This window comes from Crotalus tigris, unplaced genomic scaffold, assembly GCF_016545835.1.
Source record: "Crotalus tigris isolate CLP2741 ecotype Arizona unplaced genomic scaffold, ASM1654583v1 scf7180000018975.1359446, whole genome shotgun sequence".
Classification (NCBI taxonomy): domain Eukaryota; kingdom Metazoa; phylum Chordata; class Lepidosauria; order Squamata; family Viperidae; genus Crotalus; species Crotalus tigris.
Window position 1 is genome coordinate 708,924 of NW_024097306.1, and position 20,353 is coordinate 729,276.

At 36.8% G+C, this 20,353-nt stretch overlaps 1 protein-coding gene and 1 long non-coding RNA gene across 3 annotated transcripts in view; one reads left to right on the forward strand and one right to left on the reverse strand.

The window, feature by feature from the left end:
- Positions 1-9,313, forward strand: part of ALPK2 (alpha kinase 2) — an 84,519-nt gene extending 75,206 nt beyond the window's left edge. Inside the window, exon 12 of the mRNA XM_039358093.1 lies at positions 7,670-9,313. Coding sequence (XP_039214027.1) covers positions 7,670-7,886 — 217 coding nt within the window. The 3' untranslated portion in view covers positions 7,887-9,313. The remainder of the gene's footprint in view (positions 1-7,669) is intronic.
- LOC120314709 overlaps positions 2,587-20,353 on the reverse strand; it is a 32,959-nt gene continuing 15,192 nt past the window's right edge. The window contains exons 3-4 of one of the 2 annotated variants that reach the window (XR_005558511.1): positions 4,980-5,118; positions 2,587-2,762 (exon numbers count right to left, since the gene is read on the reverse strand). This is a non-coding gene — a long non-coding RNA (uncharacterized LOC120314709). Of the gene's footprint in view, positions 2,763-4,412; positions 5,119-20,353 lie in introns of those variants that run through there. The other variant, XR_005558510.1, reaches the window with a different exon arrangement.

A 20,353-nucleotide genomic window follows, 5' to 3' on the forward strand; every position in this document is an offset into this window, starting at 1 on the left:
AATTTTAGGACTTAAGCGATAGGAATTTTTTTTTAAACTATCTGGAATAGGAATGAATATTGCTATTCAAACAACTAACAGGAAGAATCAAAGAAGATTCTAGGGAAGTCATAAGAAACTGATCACTGCTGGAAGGAAACTGAGATATGCTTAATGACCCTTTGACCTTACATAGATTCCCCTCCCACAAGAACTACACGAGCCATTTCAAAGTTACAATGGCCACACACACCCCATGGTTACATGATCACATTTTGGACACTTGGCAACTGGCTCATCTTCATAGATCTGTGATCATGTGACTGCAATATGGTTTTTGTTGTTGGTGGTGGTTTCTAGCATTTACTCCCAGTTTCTGGCACAAAATGCCCATTGAATAAACTTGATTCATTTAAGAACCACCACATTTGCTTAATGACCACCATGTTCATGTAACAACCATAGCGTTTGCTTAACAACTGCTGCAAAAATTGTCAAGAAAAATCAGGTCCGGTCAAGCAGTGGAACAGCTTTGTGGGTGCTCTCTCATTGGAGATTTTTTAAAAAAAGATTGGATAACCATTTGTCCAAGATGATACAAGGATTCATGCCTTGGGCAGGGGGTTGGACTACTAGAAGATCCACAAGATCCCTTTCAGCCTTACAGTTCTATGACTTCTTCATTCCTACTTCATCATCTTAACCATAGCAGCACCAGTGTCCTTGAATGGAATTCAGAAAGCTATAAATGAGGCAGTGAAACATATGACAACAGCCCTGAAGCCCAAAGAATGTGATATTTCACCATGGATATCTGGAACGGCCTCAGCTCATTTCCATGCTGGTGACTTAAAGTGTGTTTAAAGTACTATATATAGTATCTTACCATAATTCATTATTCACAGACATACCGAAAGCATCATGAATAATGCATGAATATGTATTTTCCTTTCTCTGATGTTATACATTTCCAATAAGCATATCATAGAGAATTACTCTAATTAATATTCTATATGTCATTCCCAACAGTAGCCAGAGGCCATTAATCTCTTCCAAAAGCAAACAGGAGTATTCTGGGACTGCAGTATGCAAATCTTTGGTGGTTTAGATCTCAGATCTCTCTCTCTCTCTCTCTCTCTCTCTCTCTCTCTCTCTCTCTCTCTCTCTCTCTCTCTCTCTCTCTCTCTCTCTCACTCTCTCTTACACACACACACACAAAACTATCTATCTATCTATCTATCTATCTATCTATCTATCTATCTATCTATCTATCTATCTGTGGTGTATTTAGTCCTTGACTTACAATAGTTCATTTAGTTACAATGGCAACATTCAAAGTTATGATGGCATTGAAAAAAGTGACTTATGACCATTTTTCACACTTATGACCATTGTGGCATCCTCATGGTTATGTGATCAAAATTCAGACAGTTTGGCATCTGACTCATATTTATGATGTTGCAGGTTTGAGTTCCTGATTAGAGGCCTCCAAAGGTACATGTATTTGAAACTAGAATCTTTGGGTGGTAAAATGTAAAGATGCTGTACTGGACCAGACTTTATTCTTGAGGATGGAAATAAAGAAGTAATGATGGAGACTGATGGCCCATGGTGGGCTTTTTTGATACCTTACTTGGGCGCAGGGAAGGGGGCAGCCATACTTTCATGTCTTGAGAGCCCTCTCTTCTACTGTATGCCTAGGCATAGTTTAATTCATGATCCTATATGGTGCTGTTGCACTCACATAGGCAACACTTTTTTTGCATCATGAAGGCACAACACTTTTGTGCTTATTAATACATTTAAGCATGGTGTGGAAATGGAGTTTAAATGTGTCTTTTGTGTGTTGTGCTAATCAAGCAATGGTTGTTAATTACGTAAAAGGATTTGGACCTTAGTTTTAGAACCATCTAGAGTACTTGCTGACCTATGGATCAGGCAGTCAGAGACTGGTGCTAATGGTGAGGTATATTCAGTTTTGTAGTTAACAAATGTAGAGGGCTACCGGTTCCCTATCTCAGAGGACCAAAGCATTTGGGTTGATGAGCTGGAAGCATTGTAGGTATCTTCTCCATGCAATGCCCGTTGTTATGAAGAAACACATGCCTGGAAAGGTTCCTATTAACAGTTCATTGACTGTCTCCATGAATTGACTGCCAACTGGCAATTCTTTGTTGGTGATCGTTGAATGCAACTATTTTTATGCCATTTATGCACATATTTTTTCCTTTCCTCCTGGGCCAACACACATAGACCATTTGCAATTCTTTTGCTGGTGTAAAAAGTGAACGATCTGCCTTTGTTAATTTAAATATAGATTTAGTCTATTTCATCTGTAATCTGTGGTTGCCTTTTAAATTGCTTTGAGGATTGGCATAGTTTATTGGAATGTTTCTAATAATATATGAGCCGAGGTGGCACAGCAGTTAGAGTGCAATACTGCAGGCCACTTTAGCTGACTGTGTTCAGCAGATCAGCGGTTCAAATCTCACCGGCTCAAGGTTGACTCAGCCATACATCCTTCCGGGGTAGGTAAAATGAGGACCCAGATTGTTGGGGGCAATGTAAATATATATATACATTGCTTACTGGTGTACACCGCTTAGAGAGTGCTTGCACTTAAAGCGGTATATAAGTCTCACAAATAAATAAATAAATGGAAATGCCTCGTTCAAATATAATATTTTGAGCTCAGATGGAATTAGTAGAAGACTGTTTTCCCAACTTCCTGATCTGAGGACTTCAGCTCCCAGAATTCCATAGCATGGCCATTGCTGAGGATCCTGGAAGATAAAGGTTTAAATCAATTGGAAATATTCAATACTGATGAACAGTGAACAAGAACATCTTATAGCTTGCTATGTAGAAGTTTCCTTTTATTCAGCAGAGGGCATACTTTCTCCCCTTTTCAACAAAAGTAGTTAAAACACTGAGCATCAAGTATTCCCAAGTATTCAACTTTTGTTTAACCAAATACCTAATAAAGTTTACTCTGCTAAGTCTAAACAGATGGATTCTTGCAAGGGCCAACTGAAAATAGGCTAGATGTGAAAGTATATAGGAGACAGGTCACTTCCAAATAGCTCATGTAAATCACCATATCTAACTCACTGCTTAGTGCAGAAATCTAAATGGAAGTACTTGATTGATGAATGTTCAACACATCAAGTGCAGAAAAGACTACCAACTCTCTAACTGGTTCCAATATTGAATTATTTACTGCTTGGAAGGTTTTTCTTAATGTTCTTTGAGAGTCTGCTCTCCTGTAATTTGCGATGATTGTTATTTATCTTGTATTCTGGAATGAGTCCTCTAATGTGTAACTACCAACATAATTTAGTTATACTTTCTTCATAATTGTCTATCCTTGTAAGCCTTGCTTCATCCATATCCATAGATGACCAACCACTTCACACTGCCTTTTGTTCTTTAAATTTCTCACCTCTCTCTTTTCCAAAATTACATCATTTCTTTATATCTTCCCCTTCATTTTCTCCAAACCACCTCAAGCCACTTTTTTTATATTGGTCAGTCAATCATTTTGATATTCAGTTCACATTCTTTAATCTTATCATTCTTGATCCATTATCTTCCTATTTTACCACACATGCACAAAAATGTCCCCTGTCCATAGTACTCTTGACATATCCAAATCACACTTCCCTTAAAAGGTGAGCACAAACCTGCTCTTAAGGCAAATGCTCACTCCTTACAATGATTGTTAGCATGTATTACTAGCCTTAGTGGTACCTACGCCATATGCAATAATCTCTGGTGGTCCCTAACTCCCAGTCCATGGACTGGTACCGGGCTATGTCATGCCAGCAAGCGGTCTACACAAACAAGCAAAGCCCCATCTGTGGGATTCAGACAGCACACAAAACCACACACTCTCTGGTCCATGGAAAAACCTTTCTTCACGGAACTGGTTCCTAGTGCCCAAAAGGTTGGGGACTTCTGATATAGAACATAGACCTTAGAACAGTGATTCTCAACCTTTCTAATGCCGTGACCCCATAATACAGTTCCCCATGTTGTGGTGACCCCCAAGTGGGTGTGGCCACCAATAAGAGGGATTAAGCTAGGGAAAAGGGAAAAAAATGGCAGACAGCATGGTTTGGCAACCCCCGTGAAATGGTCATTCGACCCCAAATGGGGTCCCGACCCACAGGTTGAGAACCACTGCCTTAGAATAACCGAGTTGGAAAAGACTTTAGAGGTCTTCTAGTCCAACCACTGCTCAAGCAGGAGACCCAAACCAGGTGACTGTCTGGTTTCTTCTTGAAAGCCTCCAGTATTGGAACACCCATAACTTCTGAAAGCACTGATTGATTGTTCTCACTGTCAGGAAATTTCTCCTTAACTCTAGATTGGATCTCTCTTTGATTAGCTTCCATCCATTATTTCTTGTCTTGCTTTCAGGTGCTTTGGAGAATAGGTTGACCCCCTCTTCTTTGTGGCAGCCCTTCAAATATTGAAACACTGCTATCACATCACCCCTGATGACATGAACAATGTCAGCCAATTTTAGCACATTACTGTGCTAAATTTGCACATTAACGTAGGCAAATTTCAATGCTATCCAAAGCATGCTTATGCTTACAATGGAAAACTAGCATCTCTGATGTAGGAACTGTTTTGCAAGCTAACACACTGTTGTCTTCATCCCACCAACTAGGAACTATATGGCCATGAGTAGAATGTACTTATCCTAAAACCACTCCTGCTTTTTTAGCAGTCTTATCCCATTGTTAACTCCTATTGAGATAATGCTCAGCAAAAATTTCAAGGACTTTTCATAGATACCCTTATCTACCAAGTTAGGGTAGGTATTTATTTTTCTTAGGTGAAAAACCTGGCACGTGTTTTAGTTAGATTTCATTCTGTGGTTTTCAGCTCGGTACTTTGAGCCATTGGAATTATTTTGAACTTTGTTTTGTTTGATAAACATTCCCTGCAGGGTCTAGTTTTGTAATGACAGGAAGACTGCTGTAGTTTACTTTAGGTTTGTGGAAGTGCCAGAAAACTGCAGAGTGTACAGATGTCTCTTCATTGCACCTGCCCCTTGGAGAGCTGCCTTCACAGGAGATTCTTCAAAATGACAGGTGTCTTCTTAATAGGAGATTTGTCTTGGCAGAACTGGAAAACAAATGCAGCTATTAATATCACACTATATTTGTGGCTTTTGTATCCCTTAGATTTCTGTATGGCATCATCTGTTTTTGTCACAGGGTGCTATGAATGTCTCTGATAGAAGAGAGATGGAGAGAAAAAGAGGAAGTATTAAAGGAAAAAGTAAATGCAATTACGACATTTCAAGGCTAGCAGAAGTGGTTTCCTACTATTGTCCCCTTTCCAAACGATTGTTCAGTATTTTCCCCCATTCTTGGAATGAGTGTGTGAAAAAGGGGGGGAAAAAAACAAAACAAAAACGATTTCCTATTTTCAGCATGATTTAGCTTCAGCCTGGAAAAATGTGAGCTGCCACGTTTCCTGTTCACAAACTCTGGATGGGGTGTTTTTTGTTTTTGTTTTTGCAACAGTCATCACAGTGCTTGAATAAAGACTTCTTTTGGAAAAGGGAAATAGTTGAATGAAGAATTAACCTTGATAAAAATGAGATGCTATTAATTTGTTGTATAAGTAAGCTGCTTAGTATGGCTTGGAGGAACAATACTTTACTCGAATTTTACACCAATACAGGTAGTCCTCAACGTACGACCACAATTGAGCCCAGAATTTCTGTTGCTAAGCGAAACATTTGCTAAGTGAGTTTTGCCCCATTTTACAACTTTTCTTGTCACAGTCATTAGGTGAAACACTGAAATTTTTAAATTAATAATATAGTTGCTAAGTGAATCTGGCTTCCCCATTGACTTTGCTTGTCTGAAGATTGCAAAAGGTGATCACACGATCCCAGGATATTGCAACCGACATAAGTATGAGTCAGTTGCCAAGCATCTGAATTTTGATCACATGGTCATAGGGATGCTGCAATGGCCACAAATGTGAAAAGCGGTCATAAGTCATTTTTTTTGGTGCCATTGTAACTTTGAATGGTCACTATATAAACTGTTGTAAACCGAGGACCATGTGTACAGGAAAACAATACTTCCAAAAGGTTGATGTTGCATTTTTAAAAACTGGCATATTTTCAATATTTATATTTTTATGTATTACAGACCAACTTTGAACAACAAGCCTATATACAGCCATACATGGAAGGAAGGGATATTTGAGTAATGATACTCAAGGAAACTCAAGGATAAGAAGGAAATGAAAAGTAGACCTTATAACGCACAGATACATACACACACATACACCCCCCAAAAAGCCCATCTTATTAGCCATGATTGGTTCTTCTGTAACCAGATTTTAGTCACATCATCATGATAAAATCGGAAACAACTTTCTTTGGTTAGTCACTTTGCATTTTGTTAAGAATAGAATAGAATAGAATAGAATAGAATAGAATAGAATAGAATAGAATAGAATAGAGCTGGAAGGGACCTTGGAGGTCTTCTAGTCCAGCCCCCTGCTCAAGCAGGAGAACCTATAGTACCATCTCAGACAAGCGACTGTCTAGTCCAGTGGTTCTCAACTTTTTAATGCCGCGACCCCCACCGGTTGTAAGTCGACGACTACTCAACCGGTTGTAAGTTGAGGACTACTCAACTGGTGCAGCACCGTTTGCAGAATGGGACTTTTGGCGGGCTCAGCAGGGCAGAGACAGCCTGGACAATTCCTATTGGCTTTTGAAAGCCAATAGAATTAGACTCTATTCAAGAGAGTCTATTCTATTGGCTTTCAAAAGCCAATAGAATAAAAGGGAGTAGCACAGCTAAGGAAAAGGGAAAAAAAATGGCGGACTGCGTTGTTTGGCAACCCCCGTGAAATGGTTGTTCGACCCCAAATGGGGTCCCGACCCACAGGTTGAGAACCGCTGGTCTAGTCTCTTCTTAAAAATCTCCAGTGATGGAGCGCCCACGATTTCTGGGGGTAAGCTGTTCCACTGGTTAATTGTCCTCACTATCAGGAAGTTTCTCCTTAATTCCAGGTTGCTTCTCTCTTTGATCAGTTTCCAACCATTGTTTTTCGTCCTTCCTTCTGGTGCTTTGGTGAACAACCTGGCCCTCTCTGCCTTGTGGCAGCCCCTCAGATACTGGAATACTGCTATGATGTCACCCCTGTTTCTTCTTTTCTTTAGACTAGCCAAACTCAAGTCCTGTTTTCTTCTTTTACTCTAGCCCAGACCTAGGTATTTTATAGCTCCTGGGCCACATTCAGCCCTTTGGTTGTCCCTGTCCAGCCCTTGTGGATTGCTTTTATTTTGAAGGCTATTTTTTTTCAATTTGTGTATGTGCATTTGTGTACCTTCACATCCCTATTGGTTCAGCCCTCCATAATAGTCCCAGTTTCTTATGTAGCCCCTTGGGAAAATTAATTGCCCACCCCTGCTCTAGACCCAACAAGAGGATAACCTTAATTGTACTTGCAATGACCCAGCACCATTTTCCTGAGAATAAAGTTAATGGTATTAATTTTAACTAGGATGATACCAGCGGTGGTTTATACGGGTTGATATAGAGAAATTACATTTTTCTCATTTCAGTTTAGTGAAAATTAGTTTTTTAAAAATGCATGAAGCTAGAAGATTTAAATTCATTTCTTCTTCCCTCTCCTTTTGCAGGTACAAAGGTTTCAAAGGCAATTGCTCCATCTCATTTATTGATCAATTTAAGGTTCTCCACCAGTGCAACAAATATTGTGAGATGTTAGGACTGAAACCCCTCCTAAGCAGTGGTCTGAAGCAGAAGAAGTCTGCAGTCTCCAGAATCAAGGTGCAACCCAATCCAACTATTGCAAAGAAAAGATTAGTCAATGCGCAAACTTCCAAGAAAACGTAAGATCATCATTTTTCCCCCAAGGAAATATTTATGACTTTTATTTTTGCCGCAGGACATCTTTGGAAATGTATATTGATTTAGTTTTGTTATTTTTCTGGATTGCAATGTGCCAGTGATGGCCCTTCCTCCAAGGAACTTTTACAGCTGTTAACAAACGGGTGTATGGACTGCATAAATAGACTGGAGAAGATTTACACCACCACTTCTGGTGATGGCACTAAACGTGGGGAAAATTAAATTTAATGGATTCGTTCCATGTAAGTCAGCTGCCAAGAAACCAGAGACATATATGCAGGGTGTTTCAAAACACTTGTGATAAATATATTCCACGTTTTTCTTCTTGTAGATTTGTTGTATCTTCAGCTACTGCTTTTTCTAGATGTTTCTAAATGCTTGCCTCACTGATTAACATAAAAACTTGGCAGAAACAGTATGTAGAAGAGAAATATAACTCTGGAGCTCATATGCATTTTGTTTTATTTTGCACTACTTGGATTGAGAGCTATGTCAAATATGTAATAATTGTATTTACAAAACTCAGAGTGGTAATTTTCAGGTGATCTGGGAGCTTTGTGGAACTCACAACCACAATCATGTTATTTTGTAGAATCCTAGAATTGGCAGTGATCTCAGATGGCAGCTAGTATAACCTTCTGCTCAGTTCAGGATCTGTCGTTTGTAATCTCATATCCCTAACTTTCTCCGATACAAGTCCTGGCATCTGCAGATACTGCCACTACTTTAATGTAGCATAGTAAGACTTAGTAGTTCCAGCCATGTCCTGTCTCATTGCTGACAAGTATGTAAATGAAGAAAAGAGAAAAAGAACAACAGTTGTAGGAACAGCTGCACAGAAGAAAGCATGTCTGCAATAACTATACTGTAGAGCCCATTAGATCTGTCTATGGAGATTCTCAATCATCCAAGTCATGGTTGTCTCAAGGGTGTTTTTTTCCAAAAGGCAACTGGACTTTTTTTTTTTTTTTGAAGTCCTGGAACTTCAGTTCCCTGAATGGAAGATGCTTTTTGGATGAGAAGTGAAATGTTTTCAAAGAAAATACCAAGTAAATTCAATTGCCTTTTGGAAAAAAAGACCTTTGGGATCTCATTAGATCCAACAGAAATTCTGTTCAATCTGATATTCTGTTTTGTGCCATAAACCAGAAACATCTAAGATGCTGACAATCAACATTTGAAACCAGCATCCTCCCTGCCTTGCTAGACATACTGTAAAACATGGAGTTTCCATCAATATATTTCAAGAAGAGAAAGAGATTCACAGTTCAAAGCAAATTATGTATCGTGCTGTATGTCAGTGTAGAAATCTAGCATCATTTTGACTCTGCAGGTTTCAAAAGAGACTAAATTGATTTCAGAAGAGACTAAATCATTTTACTACAACTATTAAATAGATTTTAGATCTCAACCATTTGTTTTTGTTCTTTCTTAGTGGCTTATACAGTAATACTTCTTACTATTATGCTTATGTTTCCAGTTAAATTCTTCTCTCCGATTAATTATGATTTCACTTTATATGACGCAAGACTGTCTTTTCTGTTTCCTCTGAATACAGTAATGGCCTTTGATAATGAAGTCATTATTAAATTCAGTCAGTCATTTTGATATTTAAAGCAGTTGCCTCTGGTAAAAGAAATATTAATCTTAATTCAGTCATCGTATTGATTAGTTTCAGAAAAGTAAGTAAGACATAGTAAATATTTCATTTTTGAATGTAGGGTAATAAACCTATCTCAACTGATTACTAACTGCTGTAACAATTGTTATTAGAATGTACTAAATTTAGTACATTACAATGTACTAAATCACTATTCAGAAGTATAAAGATGTGCAGAAAAACAGATGTCCATCGAAAGCTATTTTAACACCTGTATGTCAGTATTTTGCAGGTTTAAAATGATAATTATTTCGGCATTAAAGAAGTATGTGTGCAGGACAAAATAGATGAGTTCAACTAATTGTTGAATATAACCGTCTTCCAAAAGCAACATTGATTTATTTCATGTGTCCTTGTGCTACTGTAAAGCACACACTAAGAGGAATCTGAAGCACCTTTTAATTTGCTATTGGATGGCTAATTGGTTTTTGTAGATGCTCATGTTCTTTTCAATTAACAGGAGGTGAACAACAATGAACGTTGTATGCTTTGATGAATACAAAATAATTGATACAAGAGGGATAGAAAAATACCCCTTCTCCGTAATTATACAATGGCTCCTTATTTCTCAGTCTCAACAACTTTAAAATGTGTGATTTCATGTGACCTGAGGAATTCTGGTAGTTGAAGTCCCCATATCTTAACATTGCTGAGATTGACAGACACTGCAGTGGCTCAGAGCATCTGTTGATGGAAATCAAAAAAAGTTAAAATGGCATCCATGACTGGGTAATTAAAGCCCTCCCCTTGTTATATGTATCATAGATTTTTTAAAAAAGGGCAAGGCTTCAAGTGGAGAGATTTAGCTGCCATTTTGATTCTTTTGGTTCCCTTCCGGGGAGTGGCCTAGCAAATTCCCTTCTGTTTCTAAACCTGAACAAATACTTTTTGACCAGCAATCTGACTGGAAGAATTTTAGAAATATGGACTGTTTTGTGTTTCAGGGTTCGAGGCATTGAAGTACGACACATGTTGTAATCAAACTTCTTTATTTGCTCCTTACTCCACTCAACTCTGCAAACAGGCACGCAGGCTTTTTATAGTCTTCCAACCCCCAGGCAGTCCAGCCAATAGGGAACCCTCTTTCTTTGCGCCTTGCGCATGCGCATAAGTCTGGCGCTAGCCAGTCTGGTCCCGGGCAGTTTTTAGGTTGCCCGGGACCATTTGCAACCATTTGCAACAACAGACTGCATTTACTAAATTATATGTTTGATTAACTATTTATTTTTCTATTGTTAAGAAAAAATATTTAAATGCTGACAATGTCAAAAAATATTGGACTTCCGGTGGTTAAAGCGGTGGAGATGGCGGCTACTTTGTAGCCGTCCTCCTGAGAAGGTGTCAGATCCGCGGAGCACAGCGTTTACCAGCTGGCCCGCGGCTCGCAATCCCCTTCCCGGGCGAAGGGAAGGGGTAGAGATCGCATGAATAGAGGTAGAACCTCTTAACTCTCCCTGGATTTTTATTTTTAGGGGGGTAGAAAGAGGGTTCCCTCGGAGTTCATTGCCTTCTCCGCCTCTCAGCTGTCTTTGTTTCTTCGGAAACAAAGCGAGACGCCGCTACCATCTCCGTACTTAAAGAAACCGTGAGTAATCTTAAACCGGACAGAACTGTTTAAAGGATTTTATTTATAGTTTAGCTTTATTTTATTTTTTTTTAGTTTATTTAGTTTATTTAGTATGTGCTGATTTTTTTTTTATTTTTTTGAGCTTTCTCTTTTTTTTTCGGGCGGAAAAGTGAGAGTGAAAGTAAAATGGCGTTTTGAAAGTTTTTTCCTTTAAAAGACGGATCGGCTGAATTGTTGTTTAATACTGCTTTTTTTTTACTTTTTTACTTTTTTATTCTTGGGGACTTTTAGATTGATCTTATTTTATTCTATTTTATCTTATTTTTAATTTTTTTTTTGGATTACTTATTTTTATTGGTATTTTTAAGAAGAAAGGAAGATAAATTAAAATGGCTTCAAAACGACAACCAGCTACTGCAGCTTCTAAAGTAACTTCTTCTCCTGCTACTTCTACTGTGCAACAACAACTTAAAATAATACCCTCAGTGCAGCAACCTAAATCCACTCCACCTTCACCTCCCCCATCTGGCACATCAGCACAAGACATTAAAGAAATAATGGTAAGTGCTGTCTCACAGTTTAGGGAGGAAATGAAACAACTTTTGGACCAGAATAAATCTGAAACTAAGGAGGAAATGAAGAAAGAGATGAAGGAGCTTTTAGAACAGAATAATGCTATTTTGAGGGATGATATACTTCTAGCTCTATCTGGAATGGCCTCAGTGGTTGTGAAGCTGGACTCCAGAGTAGAGGAAATTGAAGAAACAGTTGAACTTTTGGATTATAAATTTCAAGATATGGAGAAAAAAGTGGAGACTTCACAAGATGATATTCTTATGTTCCAGTATAGACAGATGGAATATGCTTTGAGAATAAGGGGTCTGAAAGAAGATAAAACTCAAGATTTGATGGAAATGGTGATTAATGACTTGGCTGTTATTTTGAATATTGATAAAGAAGAGTTACGTGGGGATGTGGAAAGAATTTATAGAGTTAATTCTTGGATTGCAAAACAGAGGAATTTGCCTAGAGATGTGGTGATATATTTTGCTAAGAAGTCTCTGCGAAATCAGATTCTACAAATTTTTTATAATAAAAGATTTCAGATTGCTGCCCAAGATATTATTATTTTAAAGGAAATTCCACCTAAAATTTTAAGAAGCAGAAAAGATTTTGCTTTTTTAGCAAATGAACTTAAAGCAAGACAAATGCCATTTAGATGGGAGATTCCGATGGGCATTGTTTTGAGCCATGCGGGGACACGTTATAGACTTAATACAGTTGCTAAAGCTAAGGAATTTTATAAAACGGTCCTGGGAGCAGGCTCTCCTTTGCCCATGATGCATAAAGTCTTGAGTGACAAAGAGATGGAACAGAAATCTGAAGGTACAGGGATGATGACTGCTGGACAGGTGGTATGGATGTCTCAACCAGAGGTTAAAGAACAGAGAATGACCCGTGCAGCACATAAACGTAAAGAAAAAGAACAACAGAAAAAAGAAAAAGAAAAAGAAATTGAAGAATCTACTCAGCAAATTGCTTCAGTGCCGGTGGGAGGAGCAAGACCCAAAAGCTCTGCTACATATTCATCAGCAGCAGAATTTGAGCGGATCTTCTCCAGGCTGAAGGCCAAGGGAGATGGCAAAGCTCCTGTCCTGGAATGTTAATGGATTAAACATTCCTCAAAAGAGAAAAAAAATTTACCACTATTTGAAACAACATAACAATGATATTATTTGCTTGCAAGAAACTCATATTACAGCTAAAGATCAAAAATATTTAAATAATCCTCGCTTGGGATCTCATTTTGTATCTCCCGCCCCTGGGAAGAAAGGGGGTGTGGTAATCTATGTTAAACAGAATTTATCTGCTACCTTGTTAGAATCAGATCCTTACGGAAGATATGTTATGCTTGAACTTGGTTTATATGGCAAGAAAATTCTTATTGTGGGGTTGTATCTTATCAGTTAAGAAAAAAACAGAAACAGAGGAATATAGATAAAATAAATTATAATGGTAAATTGGTTTATCAGAAAGAATTGATTAAGAAATCTTTTTTAGAATACTATCAAAAATTATATAAGGGTACTAATATTCAAATTACAGATATAAATAATTATTTAGGCAAAGTTAACTTTCCTAAATTAACAGAAGATCAGGAAAAAAAGATTAACGGTTTAATTACTAAGGAAGAAATTGTTACAGCTATTAAACAACTGAAATTGGGCAAAGCGCCGGGTACGGATGGGTTGACATCTATTTATTATAAAGCTTTAGTAGAAGAGATGATTCAACCGTTGTGTGAACTGTTTAATAATTTATTACAGGGGTTAGAGATCCCTCCATCCTGGCGTAATGCATTTATATCATTGATTCCAAAAGATAGTCAAGATCTTACTTTGCCTAAAAATTATAGGCCTATATCTCTTTTAAATGTGGATTATAAAATTTTTGCAAAAATTTTAGCTAACAGGCTTATGGGGATCTTGCAGCAGTTTATACATAGGGATCAATCGGGTTTTATAACTGGAAGGTATATGAAGAATAACGTTAGACAAATTATTAATTTATTAGAGTATTTAGAAAAGAATAACCAAGTCTCTGCAGGCCTGATATTTTTGGATGCTGAAAAAGCCTTTGACCAAGTGAATTGGCAGTTTATGCTGTGTTTAATTAAGGAGATGAATTTTGGACAAAATATATTACAAGTATTATCCAATATATATCAAAAACAGACTGCTCAACTTATTGTAAATGGGGGTTTGTCAGAGGCTTTTGTAATAGAAAAAGGAACAAGACAGGGATGCCCGTTGTCTCCGTTATTGTTTGTTTTAACATTGGAAATTTTGTTGATTAAAATTCGGGAGTCTCAAGAAATAAAAGGAATAGAAATTAATAAAAAAGAATATAAATTAAGAGCCTTTGCAGATGACTTGGTTGTTACTTTGTCTCAACCTGTTTCTTCGGTGGTGAAATTATTACAATTGATTCAACAATATGGACGTGTTTCTGGCTTTAAAATTAATAATAATAAGACCAAAATATTAGCTAAAAATATGACTAATGGTGATAAACAGGCTTTAGTTAACTTAACAGACTTTGAAATTGTTGATAAGGTAAAATATTTGGGGGTTACATTATCTGCTTCTAATGTAAAATTGTATAAAAATAATTATGAAAAGCTGTGGATGGAGGTACAGAAGGATTTAAAAAACTGGAATAATTTACAGTTATCCCTTATGGGCAGAATTGCAGTTATTAAAATGAATGTCCTGCCAAAGTTTATTTTTTTGTTTCAAATGTTACCTATTTTAAAGAACGAACGTAATTTAGATGAATGGCAAAAAGGTATTAATAAATTTGTTTGGGCAGGGAAAAAACCAAGGGTGAAACTTAAAATAATGCAAGATTTTCGTGAGAGAGGTGGACTCAAGGTACCAAATATGAAATTGTATTATGATGCTGTAGTATTGACATTGATTAGCGACTGGGTGAATTTAACAAATACAGAAATACTTCATTTGGAAGGCTGGGACCTACTTTTTGGATGGCATGCCTATTTAATATTTAATAAAAAAGTGGATTGGGTTTTTAAGTCTCATATTATAAGAAACTCTTTGCTAAGAGTGTGGAGAAAGTATTATAAAAGTGACTTCAAAATACCATTATGGGCTATACCTCGGCATGCCATAGAAGGTATAAGGAAAGGGGTAAATATGGACAAGGTCTCTTACGTACAGTTACTAAGATGGGATGGCCAAGACTGGCAGTTAAAATCTTTGGAAGAATTAACACATGAAAATTTAACTTATTCATGGTTCCAATATAGACAAATAGTGGATAGATGGAAGATGGATTGTAAAACGGGCTGGCTTAGAGAAGATGAAATTTTTTTAAAACAAGTAAGAGATCAAAGGCCAACCCATATTAAGAGAGTTTATGGGGTTTTAGTGGAATTAGATTCAGAACCTGAACTAGTTAAAGATTGTATGATTAAATGGGCACAGAATATTGGTGAAACGATTTCAATGGATACTTGGGAACTTATTTGGATAAGAAATGTTAAATTCACACAAGCGCAAAATTTAAGAGAGAATTTTTATAAGATGTTTTATAGATGGCACCTTGACCCAAAGAAAATGTCCATTATGTACCCTAATCTACAGCCGAAATGCTGGAGATGTGGATATTTGGATGCTACCTATTACCATATTTGGTGGACGTGTAAGCATATAAAAGCTTTTTGGATTAAGATATGGTGGAATATTCAAAGAATTTTTAAAAGGAGGGTAAAATTTACTCCGCAATTATTTTTACTAGGTATTGTTATTGACTGTGATGCTAAGGAGGTTATATTGATGTTAAATTTGATTACAGCCGCTAGGTTGTTAATAGGACAATATTGGAAGAAGGAATCTTTGCCTACTTTACAAGAATGGTTTCATAAAGTTTCGTATTTGGCAGAAATGGCAAAGATTTCGGCTTTCTTAAAGGAGCAATCTCAAGAAAAATTTTTTGCGGTATGGGAAAAATGGATAAATTTTATACAACATAATTTGGATATGGAAAAATATTATTTAGCCTTTTTATAATTTGTAATGATTGTTTTTTCTTTCTTTCTTTCTTCTTTTTCTTTTTTATATATATACATTTTTTACGTATTATTATTCATATATTTTTTTTTTTTATATATATATATGCTTTATTCTTCGTCTACTTTCTTCTTTCTTCTTTCTCTCTCTCTCTTCTTTTCTTATTTTTTTTTTTTTCTTTTTTAGTATATATTATTCATTTTAAAGTTTATGTTATGTATATTATTATTATATATATTATTACTGTGATTTTTATTATTATTATTAATTATTTTATAAATTGCAAATGTTATTTTTAAAATATTTGTTAAATAATCCTATATTCAGTTCTGGGAAGTCGGGGGGGGGGGTGGGTGGTTGGGGAGGGGGGGGTGGATTCTTATTTGTAAAACTTTTGAAAAATTTCAATAAAAAAAAAAAAAAAGAAAAGAAAAAATATTTAAATGCTGACAATGTCATTTTACAACTATAAAAATATATCTAAGATTAGTCTGCATTAATATGAAATAGATGTTCATTTTTGTGGCTTTTTTCCTCTCTTTTTGCATATCTAAGTAAGTCACAATATATAATGAGTCTCAGTACAGTAATGATGAGAAATTTAAAAGATGCAAGAAAATAATCAGCTAGTTGGGCCATATTTATATGTAGTAATCTATATTTTTTGAATGATGTGATGCAATGGGCAGTTTTAAAAATGTACAACTTGTATATATTAAAAAATAAGATGCTCAAAATGCATCTTATGAGGGTACTTCAGTTGCAGAATCTTATATTAAGAGACACACTGTATGATTTATTCTTATATTCATACAAAAATGTGAATATAAGAAGAAACCATGCATCAAAGCAACTGAAGCACAAATCCTGGTAATGATTGAGTGAAAATGTACTTGGAGGAACAAAATTCAATTAAAATAGGAATGTCAATTGTATTTTATGGAGACATTCACAACACTGGTAAAAAAATGTCTCTGGGTTTACAGTAATTCCTGGCTGTATCCTGATGCAATTAAAATGCAAATACATTTAGTGATCAGACATTTCCACACAGGATTATCTAGCCAGTTTTGGAGAGTGCCTAAATTGACTGATTTCTAATCCTAGTCACTCTAAGCCAGTTGTGGCGAACCTATGGCATGAGTGCCAGAGGAGGCACTTGGAGCCCTCTCTGTGGACACACGTGCCATTGCCCCAGTCTTGCTCCCCCCCCGTGGAGCAGTGCAGCCAAGGACATGGCAGCCAGACAGCATAGACAAGATCTGCCCTCACGCCCCATCGCGCACAGTTGATGTGTCAAAGCAAGAATATTTAATATTAGCAGCAGACACATGACATGATGCTGTGGGGCGCGGGCAGAGGGCGTGGCTGCCATGGCGCTGCTGGGCAATCTGTGGCGGGCCCTGGAGACGGTGAGTGGCCCTGCGGGCAGGTGGGGTGGGGGCAGAGCAGGGGTGGGGCCAGTTTTTGGGCACTCAGTCTCTAAAAGATTTGCCATCACTGCTCTAAGCAATTCAAACCCTTTTCAAAAATTCAAATGGTGATACTTTGCATATTGTTCACTATATAATTTTCAGTAATTATTAATCTTGCATCAGGTATTTAAAATGTTGCTCCATTTGATGACTGATTGAGGTATATGAGCCAGACACATCCTCCGTAATTGCTATCCACACTAAAAAAGAGTTCTTCTCCATAGTATCTAGAATATCCCTTAAATTATAGTGATTCTTCTCAAGGCAAGATTGACTCCTGATACCTACATATCTGTTTCTGTGTAGTGTTCTTGTTAACATATAAAAATTATTGAATATTCCCTTCTTGTTGTATTTTTATTTTTATTTTGGTTTTGCAATCTACACTACCATCCTGAGATTTCCTGATTGTGTCTCATTGGTTCAACTCTGTGTTGCTGTGTTTCAAAAATATTCGTTGTTCCACTCAGTGTTTCTATCTCCTTTCTACCAATTAACTAAATGACATTCATTACATTCACTGTTACTTGCACAAAAATGCATTCAATCTTCTATGCATCGCTTATAACAGGAGTTCCCAACTTTTGTGAGAGGGCACACTAGAAACTGGAGAATGTGAGCATGGTCTTCTTACGAAGCAGTTGCCATGTTTATGATTGTGTCTGTTCACAAAACATGAAGTTACCGCTTCTATCCATAATCCCAGGGTGTTCTTTACTACCTTAGTTTTGTTTTGTTTTTTCTTGGAAAGTTGGGCACAATTCCGAGTAAAGCACTAGGCTGACATATATGTCTTTCCCTTAGATGACATCTACAATTGATACTTAGCCATTTCAGTTTACTTTCCATGAAAAATAATCCCATAGACACTTTTTTTTAAAGCTAAATATGATCTTTGAGGAGAACTGTCAGCCTTACGAGGTAGACCAAACAGGAAATATGATCAGAGGAGCCAAGTCTATTTTAATGTAAAGCTACATTAACAGAATCTTGCAAATCTGAAAATACAATTCTCCTACCATCTCCTTTGCATCTCAAGAAACTAGGAAGACCTCTTTTGCCCTATCCATTATCCAGCTGTGGGCTGTATTGACTCTTATCTGACAGCATCTCTTCATCCTGTCTCCCAAGCTCTTTCCTGCATACTATTACAATAACACTTTGCTTTGAAGGACAGTAACTTTCTGTTTATGGCTTCTTCATTAAAAATGTTTTTTATTTAATTAAAAGAATCCACAGCAAGTAGCAATATCTGGTTGATCTTGTTTGAACTGGAAGCTAAACAGATCAGCCTGGATGGTAATTGGGCTGGACTAGATCAGGAACATCCTGGAAGAAGACAGTGACAAACTACTTCTGCATTGTTGCCAAAGAAAGCAACAGATATGTCCAGTAAGCTGCCAAGAATTGAGCATGACTCAAAAGAACCAACCTAACTGAAATAAAATCTCCTAGAGCATGGAAAATAATATTGGGCATGGTAGCACTTGTAAAACACCATGTTGGGGATCCAGCCCTCAGAATGTAACTACCTGAATTTATTGGGATCCTTTGTTGATACTAAAATCAAAATTTCCTTTGGAAAAAGATCATTTGCAGAACATGGGAAGTTACTACTTTTGATTCATTAATCAAACATTTAACAAGTGCTGCAATCAGTTGCCATGACAATTGGCAGTGTTGCATCCATTATTTAAATGGAATAATAATGGGAAAAAACTGCAGGAGCTCATCAATCTTATAAGAACACCATGACGTATCAAAAAGAGATTAATTTTTTAAAAAAAGACTCGGGTTTCAGACTCTTTTGCGGTCTGCTTGCTGCTTTGAAAAGTATCTGGGAAGATTTGTCCTTTATATATCATACCAGAAAGTTTTTTGTAGGTCAATCCTTTGGATATTTACTGAGAATTAAGGACAATTATTTAAAACTGCAATCTTACTGTTATAGGAAAATTTAAACAAAATAATATAACAATGTTTATATTGTATGTATGTAACATTTAAAGCAAATATAACACTTGACACAAATTGGTGCTATGCATGGATCAATACATCTATTTGTAAGCAATTGACCTCCAGCAAGTGAAAGACAATATGGCTCTACTAGGACCAGAAAGGGATGACCACAGAGAATCACATCCTTATCACTACTCTGTTGGACTACAGATTGTCCTCAACATACAATAGTTCATTTACTGACTGAAATTACAATGGCAATGAAAAAAGTGAGTTATGATCATTTTTCATACTGATGACCATTGCAGCATCCCCATATCACATGATCAAAATTCAGACGCTTGGCAACTGACTCATATATATGACAGTTGCAGTGTCCCGGGGCTTTGTGATCCCCTTTTGTGACTTTCTGATAAACAAAGTCAATGGAGAAACCAAAAGTCACTTAACAACTGTCTCACTTAGCAACAGAAATTTGGGGCTCAACTTTGGTCATACTTTGAGGTCTACCTGTACTGAAATATGTAAAGTAACTCAGAAGGTACAACTGGTTCAGAATGCAACAGTAGGATGGCTGGTAGGTAGATCCCATTGTTGTAGAAAAACAGCTGTTCTTGATCATCACATTGGACTTCCAAACTCTATTCAGAGTGCTGTTTATTACCTCTAAAGCTTTACATGGTAGAGTGCCAGGTTACCTTAGAGATGGCCTTTTCCAAAATGAGAGAGCTGATCTTACAAGGTCATCAAGAGAGGTCATCATCCCTGTGTGAACATAGGAGGGACATGGGACCAAATACAAATCACCTCATTTGTGGCCCAAATTCAATGGAAAATGGTGTCCCTGAAGATATGTTTGATCACTCACGCTCCCAGCCATTAATAACTTTTAGAAAGGAAAACTATGTTTTAGGAGAACTATGCTTTATTATGACTTCTGCTTGTTTTTATAGAAATCCTTGTTCATATTATAAGTTTGAGATTTGAGTTTTAATACATGGCTCAGATTTTTGATACTTGAGTTATGAAAACATTGATGGAGTGACTGATACATAAAGGTAGAATTTGACTTACGATCAGTTGCTTATTTGAATTTATTACCAATCCGAAAGAGGGGAATATGACCTATAGTAGACCTGAACTGCTGATGGTTGGGGCTCCCTTTCAGTCATGTGACTGAGTTCGGGCACCTTAGCAAC